Source organism: Muntiacus reevesi, chromosome 22 (genome assembly GCF_963930625.1).
Source record: "Muntiacus reevesi chromosome 22, mMunRee1.1, whole genome shotgun sequence".
Lineage (NCBI taxonomy): Eukaryota > Metazoa > Chordata > Mammalia > Artiodactyla > Cervidae > Muntiacus > Muntiacus reevesi.
In genome coordinates, this window is record NC_089270.1 from 17,081,109 (window position 1) to 17,095,565 (window position 14,457).

Consider the following 14,457-nt stretch of genomic DNA (forward strand, 5'->3'; position numbering starts at 1 on the left):
GTCACACTGACCAATTACCAGTTATATACACAGCACTGTGCCTGGGGCTGTCAGTGCAAAGACGGATATATCTTGTGGCCCAATATCAAGGAGTTCCCAGGAGGTTAGGGAGACAAAGTTCCCCAATAGACTTAAGAGAGGTACATTCAGAAAGCATAAAAAAGAATGAGATGTCTAAGGAGTCAAGTGAATTGAAGAAGAAAAAAAGACATTGAGAAGTCCAAAAGATGTGATAGAGGGAATTTCAGAAAAAGTAGACAATTGAAAAATATTTATTGAGCACTTAAGATGCAGACACAAAATACACACACACAAAAAATGGATAAGATAGTCATTCCACTCAAGGAGCTCATACTTTAATTGAAGAGACAGAAAATATAAAGAAATAATAAAGTTTTTAAATTTCTTATTGTTGATTAACCAATTCAGTAAACACATGCAGTCCTTAACTCAAAAAACAAAGACAGACGCAGGATTATATACTGGAGGTTACTGACTCATCGATTACTTTTTTACGTGGCTGTATTTTTCATTACATTTCGCTAACTAACCAAAACTTTGAAATGTTTCAAACATCGTATTCAACAATTCAGAAGCACACTGCTTTGTGTGTTGTCATATTCAGACACTAGAATACAACGGAGGTGTTTTAAAGAAGTTTAAATATGCAGTGTAGAAATTCACACAAATCAACCATTATATTAGCTAATATACAGGGAAAGTTTTCCTTTAATCTGCATAGTGAGCTTAAGGTATAAAATAAGACTGATATGTAAATAGCTTATAATCATGTTTAATTAAAAATCTGTAAGTGGAAAGGCTTCCCTGGTAATTCACGGTAAAGAATTCACCTGCCAATGCAGAAGACACGGGTTTGAACCCTGGTCCAGGGAGATCTCACAAGCCATCATGGAGCAACTAAGCCCATGAGCCACAGCTACTGAGCCTGTGCTCCAGAGCCAGTACTATGCAACGAGAAGCCACCACCACGAGAAGCCCACGCACCGCAACTAGAGAGTACCCCTGCTCACGGAAATTAGAGAGCCCATGCAGCATCGAAGACCCAGCACAGCCAAAAACAAACAAGCAAAAAAAAAAAAAAAAAAAAAAAAAAAAAAAATATATATATATATATATATATATATATATGGCTTCCCACATAGCTCAGTTGGTAAACAATCTGCCTGCAATGCTGGAGACCTGGGTTCGACTCCTGAGTCGGGAAGATCCCCTGGAGAAGGAAATGGCAACCCACTCCAGTATTCTTGCCTGGAGAATCCCATGGACAGAGGAGCCAGGCAGGCTACAGTCCACAAAGTCACAAGAGTCAGACATGACTTAGCTCTAGCTTTCGTTTCTTTTCCACACACACACACACACACACACACACACACACACACACTATAAGTGATTTTGGAGATACAATCCTTCATGAACAGTGATTTGTGATATCTTTCAAAGATTTCATCTACATCCTTTGAGATGAAAGATATACAGGATGTCTGAAAACAATTCTTAATTGTGGATTAATTTTAACCATAATTTAATCTTACACTGTCCAGTGATTTTTCTTGAATTCAAAGTATTATATTCAAGTCACAACCTCTCCTTAAGGGTCTTAAAAAAGAAGTCAAAATAGTTAGCCATGCACAAATACAAGCAAAAAAACCCTGACTAAACATAATTAGCCTTTAATATGCTTCTCACTAGTTGGCTAAAGAGATCTTAAGGTGATGATACTATGGGTCCAACATCTTAAGCTTATTCACCTGTCATTACCAGACATGTAATCACATGGTTGCTCTTGTTTCTAAAGAACCCCAAATCCAAATCACCAAGATCTTTTAAAAATATATCCAGACTCTAGAGAAAATGTTGTCTCTGATGTTTGTTTTGCTATCAGACAAATTCATTTTACAACAAAATTATCTAAAGTGTTCCAGAATGGCTTCTGGGTCCTACTCAGTGAGTCATCTGGGAAGATGTTAAATGAGTCATTTAACCTGCTGGGCCTTGGTGAGTAGGTCAGACCTGTATACAAGTACATTTTGTTTTAATAAAATTCAGCATCAATGAAAAAGCTTGTGGGGTCTCTGCTTTTTATATCTATTAAGACCTATAAAACTCATTTGACCACTGCAGAACTAAAATTTGGACGGGTCTCTTGGAATGTTGTTTAACGAGAATTCCAGACATTTTTCACAGCGTAATTTGAAAGAAAGGTACAACTATCTCAACAGAGCACTTTCTATTTCCTCACTCCTATTTTAAAGTCTAACTTTATTTGCTGGACTAAGCTCATAAATGTCACTAATCACTTCAAGAATCAACCAATAAGGCCTCAAGACCCAGCAACCAAAATCTTGATGCTAAAAAAAAAAACATTATCCCTAAAAAGCACTATGTTTAGATGTACAGGTTCTCAGCCTCTTGATCATTCATCCAGTAAATGTGTGTTAGGAACCTAAATCCCAGACCCTGTATTAGGCACCAGGAATTTTAAAAAAACAAGAGAAACACAAAGTGGGTGCTTATGATACTTTAATAGGACCATATTTAAGACACGTGTGAAATGATAACAGATATACTAGAATGGCCAAAAAGTTCATTTGGGTTTTGCATAACATCTTATGAAAAATCCAAATGAACGTTTTGGCCAATCCAATAGAAAACCATGCATATTTTATATCAGAAGTTTCATCACTTAACCCAGCAGCTCCTAGCTTACTACAAAGTTGCATTTTATAGAAACACAGAGACTAGAAAAGTCAGTTTTTATTCCAATCCCAAAGAAAGGCAATGCCAAAGAATGTTCAAACTACTGCACAATTGCACTCATCTCACACGCTAGTAAAGTAATGCTTTAAATTCTCCAAGCCAGGATTCAACAGTACATGAACCGTGAACTTTCAGATGTTCAAGCTGGATTTAGAAAAGGTAGAGGAACCAGAGATCAAATTGCCAACATCTGCTGGATCATAGAAAAAGCAAGAGAATTCCAGAAAAACATCTACTTCTGCTTCATTGACTATGCTAAAGCTTTTGCCTGTGTGGATCACAACAAACTGTGGGAAATTCCTAAAGAGATGGGAATACCAGACTACCTGACCTGCCTCCTGAGAAATCTGTATGCAGGTCAAGAAGCAACAGTTAGAACTGGACATGGAACAACAGATTGGTTCCATATTGGGAAAGGGGTACTTCAAGGTTGTATATTGTCACCCTGCTCCTTTAACTTCTATGCAGAGTACCTCATGCAAAATACTGGGCTGGATGAAGCACAAGCTGGAATCAAGATTACTGGCAGAAATATCAATAACCTCAGATATGCAGATGACACCACCCTTATGGCAGAAAGTGAAGAGGAACCAAAGAGCCTCTTGATGAAAGTGAAAGAGGAGAGTGAAAAAGTTGGCTTAATGCTCAACATTCAGAAAATTAAGATCATGGCATCTGGCCCCATCACTTCATGGCAGATAGATGGGGACAACGCAGGAAACAGTGACAGATTTTATTTTTCTGGGCTCCAAAATCACTGCAGATGGTGACTGCAGTCATGAAATGAAAAGATGCTTGCTCCTTGGAAGAAAAGCTATGACAAACTTAGACAGCACATTAAAAAGCAGACATTACTTTGCCAACAAAAGTCCATGTAGTCAAAGCTATGGTTTTCCCAGTGGTCATGTATGGATGTGAAAATTGGACCATAATGAAAGCTGAGCACTGAAGAATTGATGCTTTTGAACTGTGGTGTTGGAGCAGCCTCGTGAGAGTCCCTTGGACTGCAAGGAGATTAAACCAGTCCATCCTAAAGGAAATCAGTCCTGAATATTCATTGGAGGGACTGATGCTGAAGCTGAAGCTCCAATACTTTGGCCACCTGGTGTGAAGAACTGACTCATTGGAAAAGACCCTGATGCTGGCAAAGATTGAAGGCAGGAGGAGAAGGGGATGACCGAGGATGAGATGGTTGGATGGCATCACCGACTCGATAGACATGAGTTTGAGTAAGCTTTGAGAGATAATGATGGACAGAGAGGCCTGGCGTGCTGCAGTTCATGGGGTCGCAAAGAGTCGGATACGATTGAGCGACTGAACTGAACTGACACTCAGAAGCACAGAAAAGAAATTTACAATTACCAAAAGGGAAAAGGGGTGGGGAAGGGATAAATTAGGATTTGGGGATTATCAGATACAGTTTACTATATATAAAACAGATAAACAAAAAGGGCCTACTCTATAGCACAGGAAACTCTAATATCCTGTAAGAAACCAAACTGGAAAAGCACATGAAAAAGATAGTATATGTGAATCACTTTACTGTACACTAGAAATTAACACAACATTGCAAATCAACTATACTTCAATTTAAAAAAAAAATGTGTTTTAAAAGTACATTTGTAAGACTATAATAATGTCAATATCCTGGTGTGATCTTACACTGTAATTTTTCAAAATATTATCACTGGTGGAAACTAGGCAAAGTGCATACAGCATCCTGTCTTATTTCCTACAACTGCATGAAAACACATAATTATCTCCACAAAAAGTACATTTTAAGCCAATAATTTAGGATATAAAAGCAATTTTTCATAGACTGTCATAAACAGCAGTTGGTTCTAAGATCAACCCTTAGCATTAAAAAAAAAAAATTATTTTTTAAATTTTTTGGCCATACCACACAGCAGGTGGGATCCTAGTCCCTGACCAGGAATTGAACCTCCCCTCCCTGCAGAGGAAACACAGAGTCTTAACCACTGGACCACCAGTGAAGTCCCATAATTTTTTTTTTTTTTTCACATCAAGAATAGTCCAAATTTTATTTTTTAAAAACACAACTTTAAAAAAAATTATGATCCTCTTAGTATTAAGTATAAACGTTAATGACTCAGGCATACATTATATTTAGTATGAATTAAAGCAACAATTTCCTATCTTGTCACTCTTTTAATGTCTCCCACTCACCATTCACTGAATTACAAACCTGGTTATATTATCTCCTAGCTCGAAATCCTCCAGTAGTTTCTCAGGAATAAAGCCCAAAGTCTTCCTATGATACACAAGGCTCCTCCAGATGGGGCTCCTGTCTACTTGTACGACCTTCAGTACCTCCCATGGGTCCCGAACATGCCGCTCTCATCCCCAAGACTGCAGAGCTGTCTTCTCTACCTGGAATGCCCTTTCCCACCCTCCACCTGGCAAACACCTGCTTGTTCCTTGCTTTTCATGACACCGATCATCTCTTCACACTGTTCACGGGGTTCCCACAGCAAGAATACTGAGGTGGCTTGCCACTTCCTCCTCAAAGACTGAAGGCAAAAGGAGAAGGGGATGGCAGAGGATGAGATGGTTAGATGGCATCACCAACTCAATGGACATGAGTTTGAGCAAGCTCTGGGAGATGTTGAAGGACAGGGGAGCCTGGAGCGCTGCAGTCCGTGAGCTCACAGAGAGTCAGACATGATTTGGCGACTGAACAACCACCATCATCTTCTCCAAGGCCTTCAATGGCCTTCCTGCCCCAGTAGAGCAAGGCCTGCCTTCCCTTTCCTCATGGTCTTAGGGGTCCTTGTTCCCATTCCAGCAGGGACCGAGGGGACACGTGTCTCAGCAGCTGCCAGCCCCTGGAAGGCGCACTAGAGGCCTATTCCCTTGTATCCTCAACACCATGCCCAGCGCTGGCACTTGGAAAGCACTCAAGTGTTTGCTGAAAGAATGACAACGATGACTTTCAAGGAGCTTCCGTGATTCCATGGAAGAGCAATGGTAAGCTATGCCAATGACAGAAATCAGTTAGACAAAAACGAACAAATACTGATTTGATAGAGTCAGAAATTTAAGGGGATGAAGCAACAATGACTGTAAAGAATTGGTCGAGAGGGTATTACGTATACAATATTATAAAAAGGAACAAGCTGCACAGTGAAGGAAACAACAAGATTAAAAGACAACCCTCAGAATGGGAAAAAATAATTGCAAGGGAAACAACTGGATTAATCTCCAAAATACACAAGCAGCTCATGCAGTTCAATACCAGAAAAGCAAACAACCCAATCAAAAAATGGGGGACAGACCTACACAGACATTTCTCCAAAGAAGGCATACAGACGGTGAACAAACACGGAAAAAGATGCTCAACAGCACTCATTATCAGAGAAATGCAAATCAAAACTACAATGAGGTATCGCCTCACACAGGTCAGAATGGCCATCATTAAAAAATCTGCAAACAATAAATGCAGGAGAAGATGTAGAAAAAAGGGAACCGTCTTTCATCATTGGTGGGAATGTAAATAGCCATTATGGAGAACAATATGGAGATTCCTTTAAAAACTAGGAAAAGAACTACCATATGACCCACCAATGTCACTACTGAGCATAAATGCCGAGAAAACTATAATTCAAAGAGACGCACATACTCCAATGTTCACTGCAGCACCATCTACAATAGCTGGGACATGGAAGCAACCTAGACGTCCACCCGCAAACGAATGGATACAGAAATTGTGATACCATAGACAATAGTTTTACTCAGCCATAAAAAAGAATGTATTTTAATTATTGAATTCAAATGACATACTTTTAAAGGACTGACTTTCCCACACATTCTGTATATTTTTTTGTTTAATGAGAAATGGAAAGGAGTCATCCATATTGTATTAAGTTTCCAAAGCTGTACTAACTGGAGAAGAATTTATTTATGAGGAAACCCCTAAGAGCTAAGATAGTAACCATTAAGAGCTAAAGAGAAAACTCACAAATAAATTTCCTTTCTGCCTTTAAAAGTGAAAATGATGATAATACTCAATATTTAAACAGCGCCAGGTACTGCTCTAAGTGCTTTGCAAAGAAACTGAGGCACAGATCAATAAATTACATTCCCTAAAGTTTATTTAGCATGTAAGCAGTGGAACCAGGATTCATATTGGAACTCTGACTTTTTATTTTATTTTATTTTTATTATTTATTTATTTATTTATTTATTTTTATTAGTTGGAGGCTAATTACTTCACAACATTTCAGTGGGTTTTGTCATACATTGACATGAATCAGCCATGGAGTTACACATATTCCCCATCCCGATCCCCCCTCCCACCTCCCTCTCCACCCAATTCCTCTGGGTCTTCCCAGTGCACCAGGCCCGAGCACTTGTCTCATGCATCCAACCTGGGCTGGTGATCTGTTTCACATTAGATAATATACATGCTGTTCTCTCAAATCATCCCACCCTCATCTTCACCCAGAGTTCAAAAGTCTGTTCTGTACTTCTGTGTCTCTTTTGCTGTTTTGCATATAGGGTTATCGTTACCATCTTTCTAAATTCCATATATATGTGTTAGTATGCTGTAATGTTCTTTATCTTTCTGGCTTACTTCACTCTGTATAATGGGCTCCAGTTTCGTCCATCTCATTAGAACTGATTCAAATGAATTCTTTTTAACGGCTGAGTAATATTCCATGGTGTATATGTACCACAGCTTTCTTATCCATTCGTCTCCTGATGGGCATCTAGGTTGCTTCCATGTCCTGGCTATTATAAACAGTGCTGCGATGAACATTGGGGTGCACGTGTCTCTTTCAGATCTGGATTCCTCAGTGTGTATGCCCAGAAGTGGGATTGCTGGGTCATATGGCAGTTCTATTTCCAGTATTTTAAGAAATCTCCACACTGTTCTCCATAGTGGCTGTACTAGTTTGCATTCCCACCAACAATGTAAGAGGGTTCCCTTTTCTCCACACCCTCTCCAGCATTTATTGCTTGTAGACTTTTGGATAGCAGCCATCCTGACTGGCGTGTAATGGTACCTCATTGTGGTTTTGATTTGCATTTCTCTGATAATGAGTGATGTTGAGCATCTTTTCATGTGTTTGTTAGCCATCTGTATGTCTTCTTTGCAGAAATGTCTGTTTAGTTCTTTGGCCCATTTTTTGATTGGGTCATTTATTTTTCTGGAATTGAGCTGTAGGAGTTGCTTGTATATTTTTGAGATTAATCCTTTGTCTGTTGCTTCGTTTGCTATTATTTTCTCCCAATCTGAGGGCTGTCTTTTCACCTTACTTATAGTTTTCCTTTGTTGTGCAAAAGCATTTAAGTTTCATTAGGTCCCATTTGTTTATTTTTGCTTTTATTTCCAATATTCTGGGAGGTGGGTCATAGAGGATCCTGCTGTGATTTATGTCAGAGAGTGTTTTGCCTATGTTCTCCTCTAGGAGTTTTATAGATTCTGGTCTTACATTTAGATCTTTAATCTATTTTGAGTTTATTTTTGTGTATGGTGTTAGAAAGTGATCTAGTTTCATTCTTTTACAAGTGGTTGACCAGTTTTCCCAGCACCACTTGTTAAAGAGGTTGTCTTTTTTCCATTGTATATCCTTGCCTCCTTTGTCAAAGATAAGGTGTCCATAGGTTCGTGGATTTATCTCTGGGCTTTCTATTCTGTTCCATTGATCTATATTTCTGTCTTTGTGCCAGTACCATACTGTCCTGATGACTGTGGCTTTGTAGTAGAGTCTGAAGTCAGGCAGGTTGATTCCTCCAGTTCCTTTCTTCTCTCTCAAGATTACTTTGGCTATTCGAGGTTTTTTGCATTTCCATACAAATTGTGAAATTATTTGTTCTAGTTCTGTGAAAAATACTGTTGGTAGCTTGATAGGAATTTCATAGAATCTATAGATTGCTTTGGGTAGAATAGCCATTTTGACAATATTGATTCTTCCAATCCATGAACACAGTATGTTACTCCATCTGTTTGTGTCCTCTTTGATTTCTTTCATCAGTGTTTTATAGTTTTCTATATATAGGTCTTTTGTTTCTTTAGGTAGATATACTCCTAAGTATTTTATTCTTTTTGTTGCAATGGTGAATGGTATTGTTTCCTTAATTTCTCTATTTTTTCATTGTTAGTATATAAGAATGCAAGGGATTTCTGTGTGTTAATTTTATATCCTGCAACTTTACTATATTCATTGATTAGCTCTAGTAATTTTCTGGAAGAGTCTTTAGGGTTTTCTATGTAGAGGATCATGTCATCTGCAAACAGTGAGAGTTTCACTTCTTCTTTTCCTATTTGGATTCCTTTTACTTCTTTTTCTGCTCTGATTGCTGTGGCCAAAACTTCCAACACTATGTTGAATAGCAGTGGTGAGAGTGGGCACCCTTGTCTTGTTCCTGATTTCAGGGGAAATGCTTTCAATTTTTCACCATTGAGGGTGATGCTTGCTGTGGGTTTGTCATATATAGCTTTTATTATGTTGAGGTATGTTCCTTCTATGCCTGCTTTCTGGAGAGTTTTAATGATAAATGAGTGTTGAATTTTGTCAAGGGCTTTCTCTGCATCTATTGAGATAATCATATGGTTTTTATCTTTCAATTTGTTAATGTGGTGTATTACATTGATTGATTTGTGGATATTAAAGAATCCTTGCATTCCTGGGATAAAGCCCTCTTGGTCATGGTGTATGATTTTTTTAATATGTTGTTGGATTCTGTTTGCTAGAATTTTGTTAAGGATTTTTGCATCTATGTTCATCAGTGATATTGGCCTGTAGTTTTCTTTTTTTGTGGCATCTTTGTCTGGTTTTGGAATTAGGGTGATGGTGGCCTCATAGGATGAGTTTGGAAGTTTACCTTCTTCTGCAATTTTCTGGAAGAGTTTCAATAAGATAGGTGTTAGCTCTTCTCTAAATTTTTGGTAGAATTCAGCTGTGAAGCCATCTGGTCTGGGCTTTTGTTTGTTGGAAGATTTTTGATTACAGTTTCAATTTCCTTGCTTGTGATGGGTCTATTAAGATCTTCTATTTCTTCCTGGTTCAGTTTTGGAAAGTTATACTTTTCTAAGAATTTGTCTATTTCTTCCAAGTTGTCCGTTTTATTGGCATAGAGCTGCTGGTAGTAGTCTCTTATGATCCTTTGTATTTCAGAGTTGTCTGTTGTGATCTCTCCATTTTCATTTCTAATTTTGTTAATTTGGTTCTTCTCTCTTTGTTTCTTAATGAGTCTTGCTAATGGTTTGTCAATTTTGTTTATTTTTTCAAAAAACCAGCTTTTAGCTTTGTTGATTTTTGCTATGGTCTCTTCTGTTTCTTTTGCATTTATTTCTGCCCTAATTTTTAAGATTTCTTTCCTTCTGCTGACCCTGGGGTTCTTCATTTCTTCCTTCTCTAGTTGCCTTAGGTGTAGAGTTAGGTTATTTATTTGGCTTTTTTCTTGTTTCTTGATGTAAGCCTGTATTGCTATGAACCTTCCCCTTAGCACTGCTTTTACAGTGTCCCATAGGTTTTGGGTTATTGTGTTTTCATTTTCATTCATTTCTATACATATTTTGATTTCTTTTTTGATTTCTTCTATGATTTGTTGGTTATTCAGAAGCGTGTTATTTAGCCTCCATATGTTTGAATTTTTAACAATTTTTTTTCTGTAATTGAGATCTAATCTTACTGCACTGTGGTCAGAAAAGATGACTGCAATGATTTCAATTTTTTTGAATTTTCCAAGACCATATTTATAGCCCAGGATGTGATCTATTCTGGAGAAGGTTCTGTGTGCACTTGAGAAAAAGGTGAAGTTGATTGTTTATAGATATCAATTAGGCCTAGCTGGATCATTGTGTCATTTAAGGTTTGTGTTTCCTTGTTAACTTTCTGTTTAGTTGATCTATCCATAGGTGTGAGTGGGGTACTAAAGTCTCCCACTATTATTGTGTTACTATTAATTTCCTCTTTCATACTCGTTAGCGTTTGCCTTACATATTGCAGTGCTCCTATGTTGGGTGCATATATATTTATAATTGTTGTATCTTCTTCTTGGATTGATCCTTTGATCATTATGTAGTGTCATTCTTTGTCTCTTTTCACATCTTTTATTTGAAAGTCTATTTTATCTGATATGAGTATTGCGACTCCTGCTTTCCTTTGGTCTCCATTTGTGTGAAATATTTTTTTCCAGCCCTTCACTTTTAGTCTGTATGTGTCTCTTGTTTTGAGGTGGGTCTCTTGTAGATAGCATATATAGGGGTCTTGTTTTTGTATCCATTCAGCCAATCTTTGTCTTTTGGTTGGGGCATTCAACCCATTTACATTTAAGGTAATTATTGATAGGTGTGGTCCCGTTGCCATTTACTTTGTTGTTTTGGGTTCACGTTTATACAACCTTTCTGCATTTCCTGTCTAGAGAAGATCCTTTAGTATTTGTTGAAGAGCTGGTTTGGTGGTGCTGAATTCTCTCAGCTTTTGCTTGTCTGTAAAGCTTTTGAAGTCTCCTTCATATCTGAATGAGATCCTTGCTGGGTACAGTAATCTAGGTTGTAGGTTATTCTCTTTCATTACTTTCAGTATGTCCTGCCATTCCCTTCTGGCCTGGAGGGTTTCTATTGATAGATCAGCTGCTATCCTTATGGGAATCCCTTTGTGTGTTATTTGTTGTTTCTCCCTTGCTGCTTTTAATATTTGTTCTTTGTGTTTGATCTTTGTTAATTTGATTAATATGTGTCTTGGGGTGTTTCGCCTTGGGTTTATCCTGTTTGGGACTCTCTGGGTTTCTTGGACTTGGGTGGCTATTTCCTTCCCCATTTTAGGGAAGTTTTCAGCTATTATCTCCTCGAGTATCTTCTCATGGCCTTTCTTTTTGTCGTCTTCTTCTGGGACTCCTATGATTCAAATGTTTGGGCGTGGAACTCTGACTTTTTAAAAGTGCACATCTAGGGACTTCCCTGGTGGTTCAGTGTCTAAGACTCTGTGTTCCCATAGCAAGGGCCTAGGTTCAATCCCTGGTTGGGGAACTAGATCTCATACACTCCAACTAAGATCTGGTAAAGTCAAATAAAAATAATAAATAATTTTTAAAGTACATATCTAAATCAATTTCTTAAGAAATTTCTTTTATAATTGATTAACTTCGATAGTAACAAATCTGGTGTGTTTTTTTTGGCCATGCTGCATTGCTTTTGAGATCTTAGTTCCCTGACCAAGGATCAAACCTGGGCTCCCTGCAGTGGAAGTATGGAGCCTAACTACTAGATAGCCACAAATCTGTTAATTCTAACATTATCCTAAGTATGTTATTCTTAATCTAAAATCATAAAAATGTGACATAGCCTACTATAAACATACATATATATAAATTACTATATAATAAAAAAAAGTCAGAAAACTAAGTACCCTGATTAATTCTGTATAAATTTATTTCCTAGGAACAAATAAAGCAATACATGTGTGAAAGTTTCTTTGTAAAGTATACCATTACTTGGTAAATAATCCATATGTTTAAAGTTCTTTTACTATAATTTACAAAGAAAATTTTGAAATATATAGATAGACTACTAAGAAAGTAGTTCTTTTCAACCACCAAGTACTTTTTATAACCACCATTAGGAAGTAACTGCAGTTGAAGACTGTGATGAAAGTAGTTTTATATGGGAGACATTTAAAAAGAGAAGGTGGATTAACATGTAACCAAAAAAAGGATGTTACAATTTAACATAAATAAAAATAAGCATGTAACATATACTGGCTACAAATCAATGCAGAGTCTTCTCCTTAACTTACCTGCAAGATACAGGGCAAATGATATAAATCTGTGGTAGCGAATGAGGAACTGAAGTTGCTCTTCTCTTTGAACAAATGTAGCAAAATAATCAGCCACAGTCTCTCCATAGAAAAAGTAGTTCACACACAACAGAAAGTACCTGAAACGTTAAAACAATTAGCTTCTTTATATTTGAAACATTTTCCCCCTCAAACCCAACAAAACTGTTTTCTACTTTTGATGATGACACAGATCAAAACTAAGTTTTGAACATAGGTTCATGATATATTCCACCAAAATCCTTTTTTCTCCCTGTTTTAAACTTAATTTCAAACTTACCAGTGAACAAAAATGTCCTGAGTAGTTCATGCCTTTATTTAGCTCAAAATCTAATGCCAGAGGCAGAAAATTAGGAAGCAGTGTAGAAAATACCACACACACACACACACACACACACACACACAGTTTCTAATAGACTCACACACACACACACAGAGTATTAAGTTTATAATGAAAATGCATTCCCAACATCTCCCTAATGCTCTTTTTTAAAGAATTTTTTTTATAGTGGTCACTTTTTAAAAAGTCTTTATTGCATTTGTTATAATTTTGCTTCATTTTTTTATGCTTCAGTTTTTGGCCACAAGGCACATGGGCTCTTAGCGCACCCCGACCAGGGACTGAACCTGTACCCCCTGCACAAGAAGGCAAAGCCTCTACCACTGAACCGCCAGCGAAGTCCCTCTAATACGTTTTAATAGTAGAGCTCCTAAGCCAAATCCCCGCCCGCCCTAAGGAAGATCAATGGGAAAAGAGGGAAGAAGTAATTTGACCTCTCACCTCCTACTCTCTCCTGCCCACACTGGGTCTTGTCCCCTTTTCTCAATGCTCCACATGGACTCTAGTTGAATAAGTGACTCAAAAAGGTAGCAGTGGGGGTTAGGAGCTAGCTGCAGGTAAAAATCTCTGGGGAAAAACTTTAAAATTTAAAATTTAAAAATGGGGAACACATGTACACCCATGGCTGATTCATGTCAATGTATGGCAAAAACCACTACGATATTGTAAAATAATTAACCTCCAATTGAAAAAATAAAATTAAAAAAAAATGGAGGATGTAAAATTTGGGGAAAAAAAAAAAAAAACACAAACACTTTATGAATGGCCTGCCCCTTCTCCCAGCGCTGGTTTATCCTTTCCCCCAGGGAGAAGTTGAACTCACAAGACTTTGCTGATGGGAGCATGTGTAAGCCAGGAAAACGCGTTAAGACACGCTGCCTCAAGGTTCCTCCCGGATTCCTCCTTTAGAAAGACCGTGACCTAGGCAACCTGACCTAGGCAGCTGGGAGGGCAGTAGAAGAGGAGAGGGGTGGTGGTTCCCTCTGGTTCTCATGAATGGAATCAGACCCCACTGTTCCCAAAGGGAAGCACATCATGTTTCCACATTACCATGTCTCTCTCTCCTATAATGGAAATTGTCTGTGACACCTTTGTAAGGCTATCAAGGCCTACCTTGATAGGCCATCAAACCATCTTTTTTGTTTTTGGCCATGCCCCTCTGCATGTGGGATCTTAGTTCTCCAAACAGGGGTTGAAATGCCCCCTACACTGGACGCTTACAGTCCTAACCACTGGGCCGCCAGAAAGTCCCTCACCAGTCCAACTTTTGGGCCGCTATTCCCTCCCACTCGGGAGAGCCAAGAAGATCTCACCACCTGTGGCAGGTGCGTCCTCTGCCCCCATCTAGAACCTGATAGGTGCTGCTTCCCCAGCCCAGAACATCCTTCTCCATCCAAAGCCTGTCTTCATTTCTAGTAACAGTTTCTCTGTCACCTTCTCCGTGAAGCCTCTACAATCACTGGAGCCCATCTTGACCTACCTTTTTTCCCCCTTACACTTAGAATCAATCCTGCATGGGTTAACTACTCTCCAAAT

At 38.2% G+C, this 14,457-nt stretch overlaps 1 protein-coding gene across 1 annotated transcript in view; it reads right to left on the reverse strand.

Annotated features, from left to right (window-relative positions):
• Positions 1 to 14,457, reverse strand: part of CDS1 (CDP-diacylglycerol synthase 1) — a 71,670-nt gene that overhangs the window by 25,750 nt on the left and 31,463 nt on the right. Inside the window, exon 5 of the mRNA XM_065914497.1 lies at positions 12,543 to 12,682. Within this exon, the coding sequence (XP_065770569.1) occupies positions 12,543 to 12,682 (140 nt within the window). The remainder of the gene's footprint in view (positions 1 to 12,542; positions 12,683 to 14,457) is intronic.